At 39.7% G+C, this 20,538-nt stretch overlaps 2 protein-coding genes across 10 annotated transcripts in view; both read left to right on the plus strand.

The window, feature by feature from the left end:
* Positions 1-20,538, plus strand: part of CFI (complement factor I) — a 78,107-nt gene that overhangs the window by 15,298 nt on the left and 42,271 nt on the right. For 7 of the 9 annotated variants that reach the window (XM_047855287.1, XM_047855288.1, XM_047855294.1 and 4 more), the window contains one exon: positions 154-1,270. The exons of 1 other annotated variant lie outside the window; for it this stretch is intronic. In XM_047855287.1, the coding sequence (XP_047711243.1) occupies positions 1,214-1,270 (57 nt within the window). In that variant the 5' untranslated portion in view covers positions 154-1,213. The remainder of the gene's footprint in view (positions 1-153; positions 1,271-20,538) is intronic. One more of the 9 variants, XM_047855295.1, reaches the window with a different exon arrangement.
* On the plus strand, positions 17,158-18,512 carry LOC125163747 (dual specificity protein phosphatase 18-like). The gene is made up of 2 exons (XM_047855909.1): positions 17,158-17,252; positions 17,576-18,512. Exons 1-2 carry the CDS (start codon positions 17,158-17,160, stop codon positions 18,132-18,134), a joined length of 654 nt encoding a protein of 217 aa, XP_047711865.1. The 3' UTR covers positions 18,135-18,512.

Below are 20,538 nucleotides of genomic sequence, written 5' to 3' on the forward strand. Positions count from 1 at the left end.
CAGCGGAGGCTGGCAGAGGTAGAAGCTCAGAGTGAAGGGAATCTAGAAAGGATAGGAAAGAGACAGAAGGTGAAGTATCATCAACTGCAGCCTCAAGATCAGGGCCAGGCTGTAGCTTTTCTGACCACCTCCCTCTTCTAAATTTTCCCTCAGGATGAAAGGCCTACTATGCTTTTGAAGAAGCTACTCTTGGAGCATATATGGTAACTAAGGGTGCAAAATGGTGGACTCTGAAAGACAGGGAGATGAGTTTTCTAGATACCACTTCATAGAAGGCTTTGCTGCCTAGCTGCGAAGAGTGTGATCAGCAGACACTTCTGATGACAACTAAATGTCAGATCCTTCAGGGTCTGCCTCAACTGCAGAGAACTGCCTCACCTAAGGGGATGGCTTTCCTGGACAGCCCACACCAGACAACTGAGCAAGGCAGGGTTTAATGGTCTAGCCATTTCCACCTGACCCAGAGACAGTGCCACAATCACTCCAGAGCTCTCCATGAGTTGACCAAGGCTTTGTTGAACCTGCATTGCAGTCCGACTTTTCTCTCTGCTCAGTCCTGTTTCTCCTCTCTTCCTTTCACAGGAGTTAATTACTAATAAGCATCTTTGTACCTCAACCTCTGTCTCATGTCTGGTTCAGGAGAACCCTAACGTTTATTTCACAAATAGAAATGAATCCTGCACTATAGTTGGTGCTGAGGCAAGAATACTTGTTTTTAAAAGTTTTCTATGCTCAGAGAATATAATTTGATCATAGCATAACTAGTGCATGGCAAAGGAACTGTTTTGTTGAGGATTTTTAATGTATTCATCATAGCTTTCAGTGTGGTATACTTTTACTTCTCTCCTAGTCTTCAACCTTAAGGAAAAACACTGTAATTTTATTTTACCAAAAACATAAGAAATTTTCTTCCAATGTAGTTTCTGTCTTCCCTCTAAAACAGAATTGAGGCATTGTCTAGTAACAAGGTGGGGAAATCAGTTTCCTCAACAGGAAACATAGTTTCTATTGGTCACCTCCCTCAGCTGTTTACTGAGAAGAATTTTTTTGATTTCAGTTACGGTAAAGCTCTTTGGATTTTAGCCAAATTCTCTGAGTTCAAAAGTACAAAGCTCTTTAGGAGGCTTGCTCTTTTTAAATATTTTTTCAGAGGTTAAAAATTAAATTTCAAAAGACTATCCAGGGTAGAGAAGAGACCCTGAAAGCCTCCAACATGAAGCTTGCTCATGTTATTTTGTTATTTTTGTGCTTCTACAAAAGTTTTTGCAAGGTAAGTAACTCAATATTTAGTAGATAAGCTATTTTAAGTAGATATTTTAAGTATTATAAAGATGTAAGAAAAATCTTAGAGATATTATTGACTTACAGATTACATAGTTCAGATACCAACTGTGCAGTATATAGTCAGTAACAAAGATTTTATGTTAATATCTTGATGAAAGAGCTTTAAGAAATTGCTTTCTTCATGTGCTCTTATCTGTGCATAGAAATTTAACTGAATGAGAACTTTACTAATATAGATCTGTAATTTACAGTAATCATATTAAATCAATAAATATTTACCAAACTCCTTCCACATGTAAGGTATAGTTCTGGGCAAATAGCATGTCTGGTCTCTTCCTTCAATAGCCCTTTGGTACAGTTGTAGAAAGATGGTTTAAAAATGACAATGAGGAAATAATAAGCAAGATTTATTTTATTTATTTTTTGGGGGGGGGGACAGAGAGAGACAGAGCATGAACAGGGGAGGGGCAGAGAGAGAGGGAGACACAGAATCGGAAACAGGCTCCAGGCTCCGAGCCATCAGCCCAGAGCCTGACGCGGGGCTCGAACTCACAGACCGCGAGATCGTGACCTGGCTGAAGTCGGACGCTTAACCGACTGCGCCACCCAGGCGCCCCCAATAAGCAAGATTTAAATAACACTTGAACTGTTATTTAACACTTGAAACAGAAGGAACTGTTTCAAGACATTTAATTGCCATAAGTGTTACAAATATCATGTGCCAAGGGACTTATAATGAGAGGGAAAATCCTTTCCTGCTAAGAGGTCAGGAAGGGTTTATGGACCAAGTGGAATATGAGCTGGATTCATAATTCTGGATTAGATTTGATCAGTGAAGAGAAAGAGAGTGATTTCCACCCTTTTCACCCGGGAAAAGCAGCAAGTGCTAGGCTAGCAGGATAGCCAAGCACTAGTCTCCTCCAGATGAATAAATCCATTTGATCAGAGTGGAGACTTTGTAGGGAACTTGGGCAGTTAAAATTGATATGACAGACTGTAGCCAGGTTAGAAGGTCATCTATTAAGGTTAGATACGTTTAGGATACTTTAGACAATTAACTGATGATTGCCTACTTTAGTGATCAAAGCATTTTGGAACAGGATTGAATTACAAAAATTGTTTTGTCTTAATACCAGTTTAGAGAAGCAAATATTTAAAGAAAACTACCTAAGACCAGCCTTACATACTTTAGGTTTCTTGTAACTTCTAAAATATGTATGAAATGTTTGTAATAGAGAACAACTGGAAATTAAGTGTTCATTGATAAGAAATTGATTAAATGAATGCACATCTATAAATGAACTATCATGTAGCCATTAAAATGATGCATTTTATATTTTTTGAAAAAAAGCCCTTACTGAAATCTTATTTTTGTTACAGAAGAAAATATATACACATATATGTATCTGTGTGTATGTGTACACACACGTACAAATAAACGGATGTAGCTGCTGAAATAAATTGCAATTTAAAAGTTTCTGGAGGGTATATATCAAATAGATAACAGTCGGTATTTCCAAGTAATGAGATTACTGGTGATTTTTATTTTCTGTCTTATACATTTATTACGAATTTTAAGAATTCATTAATTCTGTTTTATTCATTATTCATTTTTTTAAATACCAAGTAAATGTGTGTTACTTTAGAATAAAGAAAAATATATTTTTGAGAAAATATTTCAGCCACATTTTTGATTCCAGGAACAAAAACAATAAAAAACAAAATAGTATTTTTCACTTACAGAAAGGGAAAGAGCTTCTTTTACTGAATAATCATCCAATAATAAAGTTTCCTTCTTTCCTTTAAAAAAAACAGCATTTTGAGAGGAATTGTCATATTTGTGAAAATGTCAGAACTTCTTAAAATATTAGTTTATGAAAGATAATGGAATGCTAAGAGATAACCATTTTTAAATGGAAGTTACCATAGAAACAACATAAATGTGTTGAAAGAAGTTTTAAAATGTACATCTGGGAGAAAGAAATTTTTGTTATTTTAAAAACTGGGACCAGATTTCTTTCTAAGGAATAAAAAGCCCCACTCCCCTTTTATATCAAAACCCTGTACAGGGATTTTTTTTTCTTCCAAATTTTTATTTAAATTCAAGTTAGTTACCATATAATGTAGTATTGGTTTCAGGAGTGGAATTTAGTGATTCATCATTTACACTTACATCCAGTGCTCATCGCAACAAGTGCCCTCCTTGATGCCCATCACCCATTCACCCCATCCCCCCCACCCACCTCCCTCTAGCAACCGTCAGTTTATTCTCTATAGTTAAGAGTCTCTTATGGTTTTACTCCCTCTCTGTTTTTATCTTACTTTTTCTTCCCTTCCCCTATGTTCATCTGTTTTGTTTCTTAAATTCCACATATGAGTAAAATCATATGGTATTTGCCTTTTTCTGACTGACTTATTTTACTTAGTATAATATACTCTAGTTCCATCCCTGTCATTGCAAATGGTAACATTTCATTCTTTTTGATGGCTGAGTAATATATATACATATATATGAATATATATATTCCTATGTTGATATATACATCTATCTATCTATATACACACCACATCTTCTATATCCATTCATCAGTCAATGGACATTTGGGTTCTTTCCATAATTTGGCTAAGATTGGTAGTGCTACTATAAACATTAGGGTGCATGTGCCCATTTGAATCAATGTTTTTGTATCCTTTGGATAAATACCCAATAGTGCAATTGCTGGGTCGTAGGATAGTTCTACTTTTAACTTTTTGAGGAACCTGCATACTGTTTTCCAGAGTGTAAAACAAGTTGCATTCCCATCAACAGTGTAAGAGGGTTCCCCTTTCTCTACATCCTCACCAACATCTGTTGTTTCCTGAGTTGTTAATTTTATCCCTTCTGATAGGTATGAGATGGTAGGTATCTCATTGTAGTTTTGATTTGTATTTCCCTGATGAGGCGTGATGTCGAGTATTTTTTCATGTGTCTGTTAGTCATCTGTATGTCTTCTTTGGTGTCAACCAAGAATTCTATATTGAACAAAACTATCCTTTAAAAATAAAGGGGAAATTAAGATACTTTCAGATAAACAAAAGCTGATGGAATTAATTTCTACTATACAAGAAATTCACTACAAGAAAAAGGGTCCTTCAGGCTGAACAGAAATACATTAGACAATAACTTGGAGTCATATAAAGAAATAAAGAACTTCAATAAAGATAACTATATAGGTAAATACAAAAGCAAGTGTAATTTTATTTTTGATTTGTAAGTCTTCTTTTTACTTCACATTATTTAAAAGAAGAATATATAAAAATAATTATAAATCTATGTTAACGGGCATACAATGCATAAAGATGTAATGTGTGACCATAACAACATAAAGAGAGGATGGAACTGTATGAGAGCAGAGTTTTTATATGCCCTTGAAGCTAAGTTGGTATCAATTCAAATTAGATTGCTGTATATTTAAGATGTTAAGTATAATCTCCATGGCAACCACAAAAAAAAAAGGTTAAAAAGATACAGAAAAGGAAATGATAAGAAAACCAAAACAATTCACTACAGAAAAATCAGCTAAACTCAAAAGAAGTCAGTAATGGAAGAAATAAAGAACAACAAAGGTAGAATACATAGAGAAGAAAATCACAAAAATGGCAGAAGTGAGGCCTTCCTTAAAAACAATTTAAATGTAAGTGTGTTAAATTCCGATGAAAGGCAGAGATTGGCAGAATTTATTTTTTAGAAAACTAACCATGATCCAACTATATGCTGTCTACAAGAGACTCACTTTATATCCAAAGACATAAATAGATTGTAAGTGAAAGGGTGGAAAGCTATGTTAATGCAAAGAGTAACCAAAAGAGAACTAGAAGCGACCACACTAATATCAGAAAAAAAATTGACCTTAATTTTGTCTTGTTACAAGAGACAAAGAAGAACATTTAGATATTGATAAAACAGACAGTTCAGTTAAAATATTTAATAATTGTAAACATAAACATACCAAACAGTAGAGCCCAAAATGTATGAGACAATGACATAATTCAAGGGAAGAAGAGAATTCTATAATAATAATTGGAGACTTCTATATCCCACTTTCCATAATGGGTAGAAAATCTAGACAAGATTAATAAGAAAATAGAGGATTTTAACAGCACTATAAATCATCCTGACCTAAGAACCAGACATATAGAGCACCACACCCACCAAAAGCAGAATACACATTTTTCTCAAGTGTACATAAAACATTCTCCAGAATGGAACCATATGTTAGGCCACAGAACATGTCTCAATAAATTCAAAAATACTGAAATCATAAGAAATTGTTCCTCTAAAAATAATGGAATAAATCTAGAAATCAGTAATGGAAGGAAAACTGGAAAATCCACAAATAGGTGGAAATAAAGTAATATACTCTTAACCAGTAGTCAAAGAAATCACAAATTAGAAAATACTTGTAGATAAAGACAGAAATACAACATACCAAAACATATGAGAAGTGGCAAATGCAATCTTGCAGTAAATACCTACATTAAAAAAGAACAAAGATCCATAATCAAACACCTAACCTTACACCTTAAAGAACCAGAAGAAGAGTAATCTAAAACCACAGCTAGGAGAAGGAAAGAAATAGTACAGATTAGAATGGAGAGTTTTTATCATGAACAGATATTGAATTTTGTCAAATGCTTTGTATTTCTATAGTGTCAGTTTTTACTTCTCTCTCATCTGATTTTATTTATTTCTGTCTTCTGTTTTTCTTGATAAGTCTGGCTAAAGGTTTATCAATTTTGTTTCACAAAGAACCGACTCTTGGTTTTATTGATTTTGTTTTTGTTTTTTTAGTCTCTATTTCATTTATTTCTGCTCTGACCTTTATTATTTCCTTCCTTCCACTAACTTTGGGCTTTGTTCCTTTCCTGGTTCCTTTAGGTATAGGGTTAGATTGTTTATTTGAGATTTTTCTTATTTCCTGAGGTAGGTCTGTATTGCTATAAATTTTCCTCTTAGAACCACTTTTGTTGCATCCCAAATATTTTGGGCCATTATGTTTTCATGTTCATTTGTCTCCATGTATTTTTTTATTTCCTATTTGATTTCTTCATTGACCCATTGGTTATTTAGCCTCTAAAAAAAAAAAAAAAAAAAAAAAAAAGAATATGGATAGAAAAAACAAAGTATAGTAAGATAATAGAATTAATAGATCTTTGAAAAGATCAGCTAAATTGACAAACATTAGCTAGACTGACGGAAAAAAGGAAGATTCAAATAAAATCAGAAAGTGGGGACATTACTGCTGACCTTACAGAAATCAAAAGAATGATAAGAGTACTATGAACAACCATATGCTAACAAAGTAGATAACCTAAATGAGTGTACAGATTCCTAGAAACACACACATTACCAAAACTGACTCAAGAAAAAATAGTAAATCTGAACAGACTTATAACAAGAGATTGAATCAGTAATTTAAAAAAAAATCTCATCGACTTTCGGCAAGATGGCGGCTTAGGAGGACGCTGGGCTCACCGCACGTCCTGCTGATCACTTAGATTCCATCTACACCTGCCTAAATAACCCAGAAAACAACAGAGGATTAGCAGAACGGAGTCGCCGGAGCCAAACGCAGACGAGAGGCCCGCGGAAGAGGGTAGGAAGGGCGGCGAGGCGGTGCGCGCTCCACGGACTGGCGGGAGGGAGCCGGGGCGGAGGGGCGGCTCGCCGGCCAAGCAAAGCCCCCGAGTCTGGCTGGCAAAAGCGGAGGGGCCGGGCGGACTGTGTTCCGACAGCAAGCACGACTTAGCGTCTGGGAGGTCATAAGTTAACAGCTCTGCTCGGAAAGCGGGAAGGCTGGAGGACAAAGGGAGGGAGAGCTGCTGAGCCCCCTGACAACAGAGCTCAGTTTGGTGGGGAACAAAGGCGCTCGCCAGCGCCATCTCCCCCGCCCATCCCCCAGCCAAAATCCCAAAGAGAACCGGTTCCTGCCAGGGAACTTGCTCGCTCCGCGCAAACACCCAACTCTGCGCTTCTGCGGAGCCAAACCTCCCGCAGCGGATCTGACTCCCTCCCGACGCCACAGGGCCCCTCCTGAAGTGGATCACCTAAGGAGAAGCGATCTAGGCCTGCCCCTCCTGCCCCCGTGCACCTTGCCTACCCACCCCAGCTAATACGCCAGATCCCCAGCATCACAAGCCTGGCAGGGTGCAAGTAGCCCAGACGAGCCACACCACCCCACAGTGAATCCCGCCCCTAGGAGAGGGGAAGAGAAGGCACACACCAGCCTGACTGTGGCCCCAGCGGTGGGCTGGGGGCAGACATCAGGTCTGACTGCGGCCCCGCCCACCAACTCCAGTTATACACCACAGCACAGGGGAAGTGCCCTGCAGGTCCTCACCACGCCAGGGACTATCCAAAATGACCAAGCGGAAGAATTCCCCTCAGAAGAATCTCCAGGAAATAACAACAGCTAATGAGCTGATCAAAAAGGATTTAAATAATATAACAGAAAGTGAATTTAGAATAATAGTCATAAAATTAATCGCTGGGCTTGAAAACAGTATACAGGACAGCAGAGAATCTCTTGCTACAGAGATCAAGGGACTAAGGAACAGTCACGAGGAGCTGAAAAACGCTTTAAACGAAATGCATAACAAAATGGAAACCACCACAGCTCGGCTTGAAGAGGCAGAGGAGAGAATAGGTGAACTAGAAGATAAAGTTATGGAAAAAGAGGAAGCTGAGAAAAAGAGAGATAAAAAAATCCAGGAGTATGAGGGGAAAATTAGAGAACTAAGTGATGCACTAAAGAGAAATAATATACGCATAATTGGTATCCCAGAGGAGGAAGAGAGAGGGAAAGGTGCTGAAGGGGTACTTGAAGAAATAATAGCTGAGAACTTCCCTGAACTGGGGAAGGAAAAAGGCATTGAAATCCAAGAGGCACAGAGAACTCCCTTCAGACGTAACTTGAATCGATCTTCTGCACGACATATCATAGTGAAACTGGCAAAATACAAGGATAAAGAGAAAATTCTGAAAGCAGCAAGGGGTAAACGTGCCCTCACATATAAAGGGAGACCTATAAGACTCGTGACTGATCTCTCTTTTGAAACTTGGCAGGCCAGAAAGAATTGGCACGAGATTTTCAGGGTGCTAGACAGAAAAAATATGCAGCCGAGAATCCTTTATCCAGCAAGTCTGTCATTTAGAATAGAAGGAGAGATAAAGGTCTTCCCGAACAAACAAAAACTGAAGGAATTTGTCACCACTAAACCAGCCCTACAAGAGATCTTAAGGGGGACCCTGTGAGACAAAGTCCCAGACACATCACTACAAGCATAAAACATACAGACATCACAATGACTCTAAACCCGTATTTTTCTATAATAACACTGAATGTAAATGGATTAAATGCACCAACCAAAAGACATAGGGTATCAGAATGGATAAAAAAACAAGACCCATCTATTTGCTGTCTACAAGAGACTCATTTTAGACCTGAGGACACCTTTAGATTGAGAGTGAGGGGATGGAGAACTATTTATCATGCTACTGGAAGCCAAAAAAAAGCTGGAGTAGCCATACTTATATCAGACAAACTAGACTTTAAATTAAAGGCTGTAACAAGAGATGAAGAAGGACATTATATAATAGTTACAGGGTCTATCCATCAGGAAGAGCTAACAATTATAAATGTCTATGCGCCGAACACCAGAGCCCCCAAATATATAAAACAATTACTCATAAACCTAAGCAACCTTATTGATAAGAATGTGGTAATTGCAGGGGACTTTAACACCCCACTTACAGAAATGGATAGATCATCTAGACACACGGTCAATAAAGAAACAAGGGCCCTGAATGACACATTGGATCAGATGGACTTGACAGATATATTTAGAACTCTGCATCCCAAAGCAACAGAATATACTTTCTTCTCGAGTGCACATGGAACATTCTCCAAGATAGATCATATACTGGGTCACAAAACAGCCCTTCATAAGTTTACAAGAATTGAAATTATACCATGCTTACTTTCAGACCACAATGCTATGAAGCTTGAAATCAACCACAGAAAAAAGTCTGGAAAACCTCCAAAAGCATGGAGGTTAAAGAACACCCTACTAATGAATGAGTGGGTCAACCAGGCAATTAGAGAAGAAATTAAAAAATATATGGAAACAAACGAAAATGAAAATACAACAATCCAAACGCTTTGGGACGCAGCGAAGGCAGTCCTGAGAGGAAAATACATTGCCATCCAGTCCTATCTCAAGAAACAAGAAAAATCCCAAATACAAACTCTAACAGCACACCTAAAGGAACTAGAGGCAGAACAGCAAAGGCAGCCTAAACCTAGCAGAAGAAGAGAAATAATAAAGATCAGAGCAGAAATAAACAATATAGAAACTAAAAAAACTGTAGAGCAGATCAACGAAACCAAGAGTTGGTTTTTTGAAAAAATAAACAAAATTGACAAACCTCTAGCCAGGCTTCTCAAAAAGAAAAGGGAGATGACCCAAATAGATAAAATAATGAATGAAAATGGAATTATTACAACCAATCCCTCAGAGATACAAGCAATTATCAGGGAATACTATGAAAAATTATATGCCAACAAACTGGACAACCTGGAAGAAATGGACAAACTCCTGAACACCCACACGCTTCCAAAACTCAATCAGGAGGAAATAGAAAGCTTGAACAGACCCATAACCAGCGAAGAAATTGAATCGGTTATCAAAAATCTCCCAACAAATAAGAGTCCAGGACCAGATGGCTTCCCAGGGGAGTTCTACCAGACGTTTAAAGCAGAGATAATACCTATCCTTCTCAAGCTATTCCAAGAAATAGAAAGGGAAGGAAAACTTCCAGACTCATTCTATGAAGCCAGTATTACTTTGATTCCTAAACCAGACAGAGACCCAGTAAAAAAAGAGAACTACAGGCCAATATCCCTGATGAATATGGACGCAAAAATTCTCAATAAGATACTAGCAAATCGAATTCAACGGCATATAAAAAGAATTATTCACCATGATCAAGTGGGATTCATTCCTGGGATGCAGGGCTGGTTCAACATTCGCAAATCAATCAACATGATACATCACATTAACAAAAAAAAAGAGAAGAACCATATGATCCTGTCAATCGATGCAGAAAAGGCCTTCGACAAAATCCAGCACCCTTTCTTAATAAAAACCCTTGAGAAAGTCGGGATAGAAGGAACATACTTAAAGATCATAAAAGCCATTTATGAAAAGCCCACAGCTAACATCATCCTCAACGGGGAAAAACTGAGAGCTTTTTCCCTGAGATCAGGAACACGACAAGGATGCCCACTCTCACCGCTGCTGTTTAACATAGTGCTGGAAGTTCTAGCATCAGCAATCAGACAACAAAAGGAAATCAAAGGCATCAAAATTGGCAAAGATGAAGTCAAGCTTTCGCTTTTTGCAGATGACATGATATTATACATGGAAAATCCGATAGACTCCACCAAAAGTCTGCTAGAACTGATACATGAATTCAGCAAAGTTGCAGGATACAAAATCAATGTACAGAAATCAATTGCATTCTTATACACTAACAATGAAGCAACAGAAAGACAAATAAAGAAACTGATCCCATTCACAATTGCACCAAGAAGCATAAAATACCTAGGAATAAATCTAACCAAAGATGTAAAGGATCTGTATGCTGAAAATTATAGAAAGCTTATGAAGGAAATTGAAGAAGATTTAAAGAAATGGAAAGACATTCCCTGCTCATGGATTGGAAAAATAAATATTGTCAAAATGTCAATACTACCCAAAGCTATCTACACATTCAATGCAATCCCAATCAAAATTGCACCAGCATTCTTCTCGAAACTAGAACAAGCAATCCTAAAATTCATATGGAACCACAAAAGGCCCCGAATAGCCAAAGGAATTTTGAAGAAGAAGACCAAAGCAGGAGGCATCACAATCCCAGACTTTAGCCTCTACTACAAAGCTGTCATCATCAAGACAGCATGGTATTGGCACCAGAACAGACACATAGACCAATGGAATAGAATAGAAACCCCAGAACTAGACCCACAAACGTATGGCCAACTCATCTTTGACAAAGCAGGAAAGAACATCCAATGGAAAAAAGACAGCCTCTTTAACAAATGGTGCTGGGAGAATTGGACAGCAACATGCAGAAGGTTGAAACTAGACCACTTTCTCACACCATTCACAAAAATAAACTCAAAATGGATAAAGGACCTAAATGTGAGACAAGAAACCATCAAAACCTTAGAGGAGAAAGCAGGAAAAGACCTCTCTGACCTCAGCCGTAGCAATCTCTTACTCGACACATCCCCAAAGGCAAGGGAATTAAAAGCAAAAGTGAATTACTGGGACCTTATGAAGATAAAAAGCTTCTGCACAGCAAAGGAAACAACCAACAAAACTAAAAGGCAACCAACGGAATGGGAAAAGATATTCGCAAATGACATATCGGACAAAGGGCTAGTATCCAAAATCTATAAAGAGCTCACCAAACTCCACACCCGAAAAACAAATAACCCAGTGAAGAAATGGGCAGAAAACATGAATAGACACTTCTCTAAAGAAGACATCCGGATGGCCAACAGGCACATGAAAAGATGTTCAGCGTCGCTCCTTATCAGGGAAATACAAATCAAAACCACACTCAGGTATCACCTCACGCCAGTCAGAGTGGCCAAAATGAACAAATCAGGAGACTATAGATGCTGGAGAGGATGTGGAGAAACGGGAACCCTCTTGCACTGTTGGTGGGAATGCAAATTGGTGCAGCCACTCTGGAAAGCAGTGTGGAGGTTCCTCAGAAAATTAAAAATAGACCTACCCTATGACCCAGCAATAGCACTGCTAGGAATTTATCCAAGGGATACAGGAGTACTGATGCATAGGGCCACTTGTACCCCAATGTTCATAGCAGCACTCTCAACAATAGCCAAATTATGGAAAGAGCCTAAATGTCCATCAACTGATGAATGGATAAAGAAATTGTGGTTTATATACACAATGGAATATTACATGGCAATGAGAAAAAATGAAATATGGCCTTTTGTAGCAACGTGGATGGAACTGGAGAGTGTGATGCTAAGTGAAATAAGCCATACAGAGAAAGACAGATACCATATGGTTTCACTCTTATGTGGATCCTGAGAAACTTACCAGGAACCCATGGGGGAGGGGAAGGAAAAAAAAAAAAAAAAGAGGTTAGAGTGGGAGACAGCCAAAGCATAAGAGACTGTTAAAAACCGAGAACTGAGGGTTGATGGAGGGTGGGAGGGAGGGGAGGGTGGGTGATGGGTATTGAGGAGGGCACCTTTTGGGATGAGCACTGGGTGTTGTATGGAAACCAATTTGTCAATAAATTTCATAAAAAAAAAAAAAAAAAAAATCTTTGCCAAATTCAACGTTTAAAAAAAAAAATAAATAAAAATAAAAACTGACTTACAGTTACATTTACATTTAAATAAAACTTACATTTAAATAAAATTAAAAAAAAAAAAATCTCATCAAAGAAAGGTCCAGTATCAGATGGTTTCACTGATAAATTCTACTAAACATTTATAGAAGAATTAGCTAACTTGACAAATTATTTTTAAAAAATAATAAAAATGCTAATAAAATTGGAATCAATTATAAAAAATAAATAATAAAACTTGGTGGCTTAAAAAAAAATAAAGAAGAATTAACACTAATTCATCTCAAACTCTAACCCCAAAAAAGAAAAGGAGTGAATACTTACTAATTAATTCTGAGTCCAACATTACCCTGATAACAAAGTCAAAGATACCACAAAAAAAGGTACAAAGAAGAGAAAAAAGCTGCTTTCTTCACTGACCTCTCCCTCATATCAAATATGCCCAGAGATTGCCAGTATTCTTCGTTCATTTGTGTAGATCCAGATTTCCATCCAGCATAATTTTCCTTCTGCTTAAAGGATGTTTTTTTTTTAACTTTTCTTATAAGGTGGGTATGCTAGTGATTAATTCTTTCAGCTTTTGTGTCTGAAGAGGTTGTTATTTGCCTTAAAATTTTTAACGATATTTTTGCTAGGTATAGAATTAGGTCAGTAGAGTCCACCTCTCTCAGGGATCGCTACCCTTCTTTGCCTAATGTTCAGTATCTTGAAAATCATTGCTTTCTATATTTTGTCCATTTCCTGATTGCTTTAGGCAGAAGGGTCAATCTGGTCCCTATTATTTAATCTTGACTGGAAACAGAAGAATTCCTATTTAATTTAATTTTAATTAATTTTAATTTACATAGCCACATTTGGCTAGTGACTCCTATATTAGATAGCACAGTTAGCAATTGCCAGGATTACTGAGATTGAGTTTTTAAATTGCAAATGTTAACTTCAAATACGCATATTTTTAAAAATGTATCCTTTAATAGACATTGTATTATAAAGTGTAAGTTAAATCAGTCAACTCTCAGTTCAGCTCTGATAGAGGCAGTCTTATATACATTATACATTAGAATTGTTCAAGCTCATTTCAGGTACAGTTCCTGTCTCCAAACTCTGTGTTATCACATTTTTTTGAATGTAATAGATTCAAAATAAACAGTGCTGTAACAATGAATTGTAAGGATGAAGAAACAAAAGTTGAATTTTCAGTTTTGTCATTCTAATTGCCATTTGGAATTTGTGTGTGTGTGTTTTGTTTTTCCAGAAAGAGAGAGAGGTGGGCGAGGGGCAGAGGGAGGGAGAGAATCCCAAGCATGCTCCACACTCAGCACAGAGCCCAACATAGGGCTCGATCCCATGACCAACTGAGTCATCCAGGTGCCCCTGGAACTTTTGTTTTTAAAGCATAAAAGAGTGGGGCACCTGTGTGGCTCAGTTTGTTGAGTGTCCAATTCTTGATTTCAGCTCAGGACATGAACTCACAGTTCATGGGTTCAAGCTCTGTGTGGGGCTCAGCACTGAGAGCATGGAGCCTGCTTGGATTCTCTCCTCTCTCCCCCTCCTCTGCTCTTCCTCTCTCTCAAAATACATAAAGAAACATTTTTAATAATATAAAGTGTAAAATAGTAAACTGGTGCAGACTGAAAGGTGAAATATTTTTGTTTGCCAAGTGCAAACAATAGTACAAAAAGACATATTTTACCAAATTTGAATACTATCTTTAAAGTTTATTTCTTCTGAAACAGAGACAGAGAGAGAGCAGAGGAGGGACAGAGAGTGAGTGAGAGAATCTCAAGCAGGCTCTGCACTGCCAGCACAGAGCTGGAAGCGGGGCTCAAACTTACCAACTGTGAGATCATGACCTGAGCCAAAATCAAGAGTTGGACACTTAATGGACTGACCCACCTAGGAGCCCTGAATAATATCTTTGAAATGAAATTTATTCTGGGGCTCCTGGGTGGCTGAGTCAATTGAGCATCTGACTCTAGATTTCAGCTCATGTCATGATCCCTGGGTCATGGGTTCAAGCCCTGCATCAGGCTCTGTGGTAAACATGGAGCCTATTAAAAAATAAATACATAAATAAAATTGTTTAAAAATAAAATGAAGGGTGTTTGGTGGCTCAGGCAGATAGATATCTGACTTTGACTCAGGTCATCATCTTGTGGTGAGTTCGAGCCCTGCATCAGGCTTTGTGCTGACAGCTCAGAGCCTGGAGCCTGCTTCAGATTCTGTCTCTCCCTCTCTCTCTGACCCTCCCTGCTTGAGTATGTATGTGCGTGTGCACACACTCTTTTTCTGTCTCTCAGAAATAATAAATGAATAAGCTTTAAAAATAAATAAAATGATGGGGCGCCTGGGTGGCGCAGTCGGTTAAGCATCCGACTTCAGCCAGGTCACGATCTCGCGGTCCGTGAGTTCGAGCCCCGCGTCGGGCTCTGGGCTGATGGCTCAGAGCCTGGAGCCTGTTTCCGATTCTGTGTCTCCCTCTCTCTCTGCCCCTCCCCCATTCATGCTCTGTCTCTCTCTGTCCCAAAAATAAATAAACGTTGGAAAAAAAAAATTAAAAATAAATAAAATGAAATTCATTCTTATTGTCGATGTATTTAACTGCTATTAAATGGCAATATTATTTATTACTATTACAGGTATAGGTATAACTTTTTCCTTTTTCATTAAATAAATTAACGTACTCAAAAATATTTATTTTTTTGCCTTTACTTTGCAGTATTTCTTACTCTTATTTTTTTTGTAAGCATGGTTTTATGTATGAATTTCAATGAAAGAAAATGTTTACTGTTTACATTTTTCTGCATAATTTATTATTCATTTTTTCATGATTTTCACTGAAAATAATTTTATTGTGTAGGGGGTAGTGTTTAAAAAGTATCTGTTCTATGTGTCAAATGTACTAGGCTTGCCATTTTTCAATATACAAACAAATTTTTTGCAACTCCTATTCCAGACAAAGTGCTGGTTTCTTTAACATACAGAGTTCCTATAGAAAAACAAACAAGAAGGGGCGCCTGGGTGGCGCAGTCGGTTAAGCGTCCGACTTCAGCCAGGTCACGATCTCGCGGTCCGTGAGTTCAAGCCCCGCGTCAGGCTCTGGGCTGATGGCTCAGAGCCTGGAGCCTGCTTCCGATTCTGTGTCTCCCTATCTCTCTGCCCCTCCACCGTTCATGCTGTCTCTCTCTGTCTTAAAAATAAATAAACGTTGAAAAAAAAAATTTTTTTTAAATAATAAAAAAAAAAAAAGAAAAACAAACAAGAAAAAAACCCAGTATACATCAGCAAAATATATGGTTAGTGCAAGAAGAAAGAAATAAAAACCTCCCAAGTTTGAGCATATTGAAAGATGTTCAGTCTCACTGAGGGAAAAAATGCAAATAAAACTGTACTCTGATAACATTTTTCTGTACCAAATTGGCAAAGATAAAAGTTTAGTGAGGTATATGTATATGTATATAATCAAGATTATGGATAATAGACACTGTCATATATTAATGGTGGGAATGCAAATGACAACCTGTATAGAGAGAAATTAGGCAATACCTTCCAAAATTAAGACTGCTGAGGCACCTGGGTGGCTCAGCCAGTTAGGCTTCTGACTTTGGCTCAGGTCATGATCTCTCAGTTTGTGAGTCTGAGCCCTGGATCAGGCCAGCTCTGTGCTGACAGCTCAGAGCCTGGAGCCTGCTTTGGATTCTGAGTCTCCCTCTCTCTCTGTCCCTCCCCCACTCATTCTCTCTCTCTGTCTCTCTCTCTCTCTCTCTCTCTCTCTCAAAAATAAATAAACATTAAAAAATTAAAACATTAAAAAGGCTTTTTTTAATTGATTCAGCAATTTCACTCCCAGGTAACTATCGACAGATATACTTAATATATGTGGGAAATAATGTGTATCATATAAAGATTATTACCACATTGGTTATAATAACAAAACATTAGAAACCATCTGTATTCCCTTCCAGGGGCTACTTACAAGGCCACTGGTTACAAATTACATTGGTATTAGGGGACAGAGTTAGAAAGTAAAATATGGGCTCATGTGTGGAAAGATTCACAAAGAACTTTTTTAAGTTTATTTATTTATTTTGAGAGATACAGAGATAGCATGAATAGGGGAGGGGCAGAGAGAGAGAAGGGGAGAGAGAATCCCAGGTAGGCCCTGCACTGTCAGCACAGAGCCCAATGGGGGTGGGGGGTGGGGGGCTTGAACTCAGGAAATCCCAAGATCATGACCTGAGCAAAAACCCAGAGTTGAACGATTAACCAACTGAGCCACCCAGGTGCCCCACAAAGAGCTATTAAACGAATGACTCTGAGGTGGGCCTGGGTAGGTTGAATGGATAAGGGAGAAAAGGAAACATACGTTTTACAGGCACTCTTTTGAACCTTTTTGTAATATTCATTTGTGCTTCCTATTTTTAAAAAATTAGTTAGAAATGAAAACAACAGGAGACTCAGCGGACTGCAGAGAGCTGAGCAGACACTACCTCTCCGCTAAAAGTGATGTGGCCCCGGCGTCATCGCCGGGCGGGTAACCTGGCGAGGGCGGGCGGGACAGCTCCAGAGAGGGGAGAGGAGGCCGGGGTTTCTCCGAAGACCTGGCCCTGAGGATCCCTCACCGCGAGGAAGGACCATCGCTATGGAAACCAGAGCGTGGGACGGCCCGGGATTGTGGCTCCCGGATGGTGGTGACCGGTCTTCTCTCTCCCCGAGACCCTCGCCCGCTTCGGGCGAGGTTTCTTCCTGAACGAACCTGCTCTCTTGCCCACGAGAGGAAGTTTCCCATGGCACAGCCTAGCAGAAAGATGCAGCCTTTGTGCTTCACTGGCCGCTGACCCGTTGGCCTGATGACAGCACCCCGCGTACCTTTCCGGTTCGCTTCCGGCAGCCATTGGTCAGGGGCCTCTCCCAGATCACCAGCAGCCTATACATCAGCAATGGGGTGGCTGCCAACAACAAGCTCATGGTCTCCAGCAACCGGATCACCACCGTCATCAACGTCCCAGTAGAAGTGGTGAACACTTTGTATGAGGACATCCAGTATGTACAGGTGCCGGTGGCTGACGCACCCATCTCACGTCTCTGTGACTTCTTTGACCCCACTGCTGACCACATCCACAGTGTGGCGATGAAGCAGGGCCGCACGCTGCTGCGCTGCGCTGCTGGCGTGAGCCGCTCAGCTGCCCTCTGCCTTGCCTACCTCATGAAGTACCATGCCATGTCCCTGCTGGATGCCCACACGTGGACCAAGTCATGCCGGCCCATCATCCGGCCCAACAATGGCTTTTGGGAGCAGCTCATCCACTATGAGTTCCAGCTGTTTGGCAAGAACTCCGTGCACATGGTCAGCTCCCCTATGGGAGTGATCCCTGACATCTACCAGGAGGGGGTCCGTTTGATGATTCCACTTTGAGCCATCTCACCAACCTCTGTGCCCAGGTCAAAGGTGCAGATCTGCTGTTGACCAAGATCTGAACTTAAGCGTTCTACTGTTGTTACAGACAAAACAGATAATGCCTTTTATAAGGACCAGAAAAAAAAAGGAAAGGTGCTGTAGCTTTTAACCTTATTATCCATATCTTCAAAGATTAAATTCACTAACTATACGATGGTGCAGGTAAGTTTCCTACCCTGTGAGTGACAGGTCATGGCTGCTGGCCAGATGGGAGAGAGAGGCAAGTGCCCAGGTCAAATGGACCAGTGCCTAAAGCATATGGCAAGCTTGGAACCCTGCTGCTCTCCCGCAGACCGACCAACCCACAAACAAGTCAGCCACCATTCCACTTCACTCTTTCAAACCCAAAGCTAGAGCCTTAAGCATCATGGCGCCTCCTGTGCCACTCACAATCAGTGCCAACCTACTAGATAAGTGGCCTCCAGGTGGTGCTCTGGGAGCCCTGGGGGCCCAGGCCAACCCTGCTTCTACCTTCAGCCACAGGGACCCAACTCTGGTTTTCTGGGTTGGATTTACACATGACATAGTTTTCAAAGAAAGCATTCCATTGTATAAAATTTACGGAAAAAAATTTTCAAGTGCTATTGTAGGTGGCAAGGTCTCAGAGTACCCATGGCAGTCCCCCGCCAGCCTTTGAAGGTGGCATTAGTTTCCTTCTTAGAGGCACACGTGGAGAGAAGGCCTGGCATCAGGCTTCAGGGGTTCCTCTTGTAGGTCTTGATTTGGAAGGCCAGAGCTGCAGACTGGAACCTAGCCTTGTCACCTCCTCCCCATATGATCTGGGACCTCTTGGAGCCTCAGCTTTCTCATCTGTCCAAGCAATGACAGCCCTTTTCTCACAGCATTGTCATGAAGATTCAGCAATTCCTTAACATGGTGCCTGACACACGGTCAGGGCTTATGGTAGCAACTCTAGGCATGAATGACGCTTTGGCCCTGCTGGTCCCGGTTAGCACGATCATCCTCACAATTCCCCCATCTTTGCATAACCCTTTACTGTTTACAAAATGCTCTTCCAAAAAGGTCCTCCTGTGTGGAAAAAAAAAAAAAAAAGGTTTAAGTCCCTTCACACCCTACTTCAGGAGAGGCCTAGCTTCTTAGCCTTTTCAGAGTTCCCATTGCATTTAATCCATGTGTGCCCTGGGGGTCCTAAAGCAAGGAGCACTCTTCCAGATTCCCCACAAAGGCCTTGTTTAGATTGCTTACCACTAAAGCCAGTGCCCTGGTCTGGCTAACCACCTGGGTCTATGAGGGCGCATGCCAAAAGGACAAATGAGTGGGCCCAACCTATAGACCCTGAAATCCGAGATGGTTCAAACCTCCCAAGGACCTGAGGATCAGACTCAAGACCAGCGATTCTAATCCAGAGGTTTTCAAATGAACAATGTAGGAGACAGACAAAAGCACAACTTCTCTGTGGGTCCACCAGTGGAAGCCAAATGCCTTCTTCCAAACCAACCCCACCCCAACTTCCATGACGGGCTTGCCCAAGGGTACAATTTTAGAGTGTGGGGAAGAAGGAAAATCACTGCTGTAGACTGACTTCTTGTTTTACAGGCGAATAAACAGACCCACAAACACCAGGGCTGGTGTGGCAGAGCCCTCACACAGCAGACTCTCTGGAAGAAACCCAGGTGGAAAATTTCTTCTATAGCCTTTTTAAAAAGAATTTGATTGGGACATGTTTTATCTTCATTTTTAAAAACTTTGAATTAATATACCATAAAATCAACTTTTTTGTATGTGCAGTTCTGTTTTAACACATTTGTGTGACTACCTCTGCAGTTAGAACACAGCAGTTCCACCACCCAAAAAATTCTCTGATGCCACCTCTTTGTTGTCAAACCTTTGCTCCACCCAAGCCTCTGGCACACACCAATCTGTTCTCCATTCCTGAAGATTTCCTGTTCTGGAATGTCACATCCATAGCATCATACAGGATGTAATCTCTGGAGACTGGCTTCTTTCAGTATGTCTTTGAGATTCATTCAGGTTGTTTTTCATAGCTAAGTAGTGTTCCAATGTGCAGATGTACCACAGTTTGTTTTAACTTTCACCCATTGAAGGATATTTGGGTTGTTTCCAGTTTGGGGTGATTTTGAATAAAACTGCTACAAATGTTAAAAAAAAATGAAAACAACAACATTTCAGCCATCTTACCTTCACAATAAAAAACAAGACCAAGAAACAAGGCCAATTATTTTTTTTAATTTCTGAGGCAAAAATAATGGAATTGACCCAAAGTAATATTTCCAATTTTTTAAGGAGAATAGGGTATAAGTGCCCAGCGTACCTGCACACATCATATAACCATTTTCCTGCCATTTCCAATAACAAAATACTGGTCTTGGGAAAAATGGGT

This window comes from Prionailurus viverrinus, chromosome B1 (assembly GCF_022837055.1).
Source record: "Prionailurus viverrinus isolate Anna chromosome B1, UM_Priviv_1.0, whole genome shotgun sequence".
Taxonomy (NCBI): domain Eukaryota; kingdom Metazoa; phylum Chordata; class Mammalia; order Carnivora; family Felidae; genus Prionailurus; species Prionailurus viverrinus.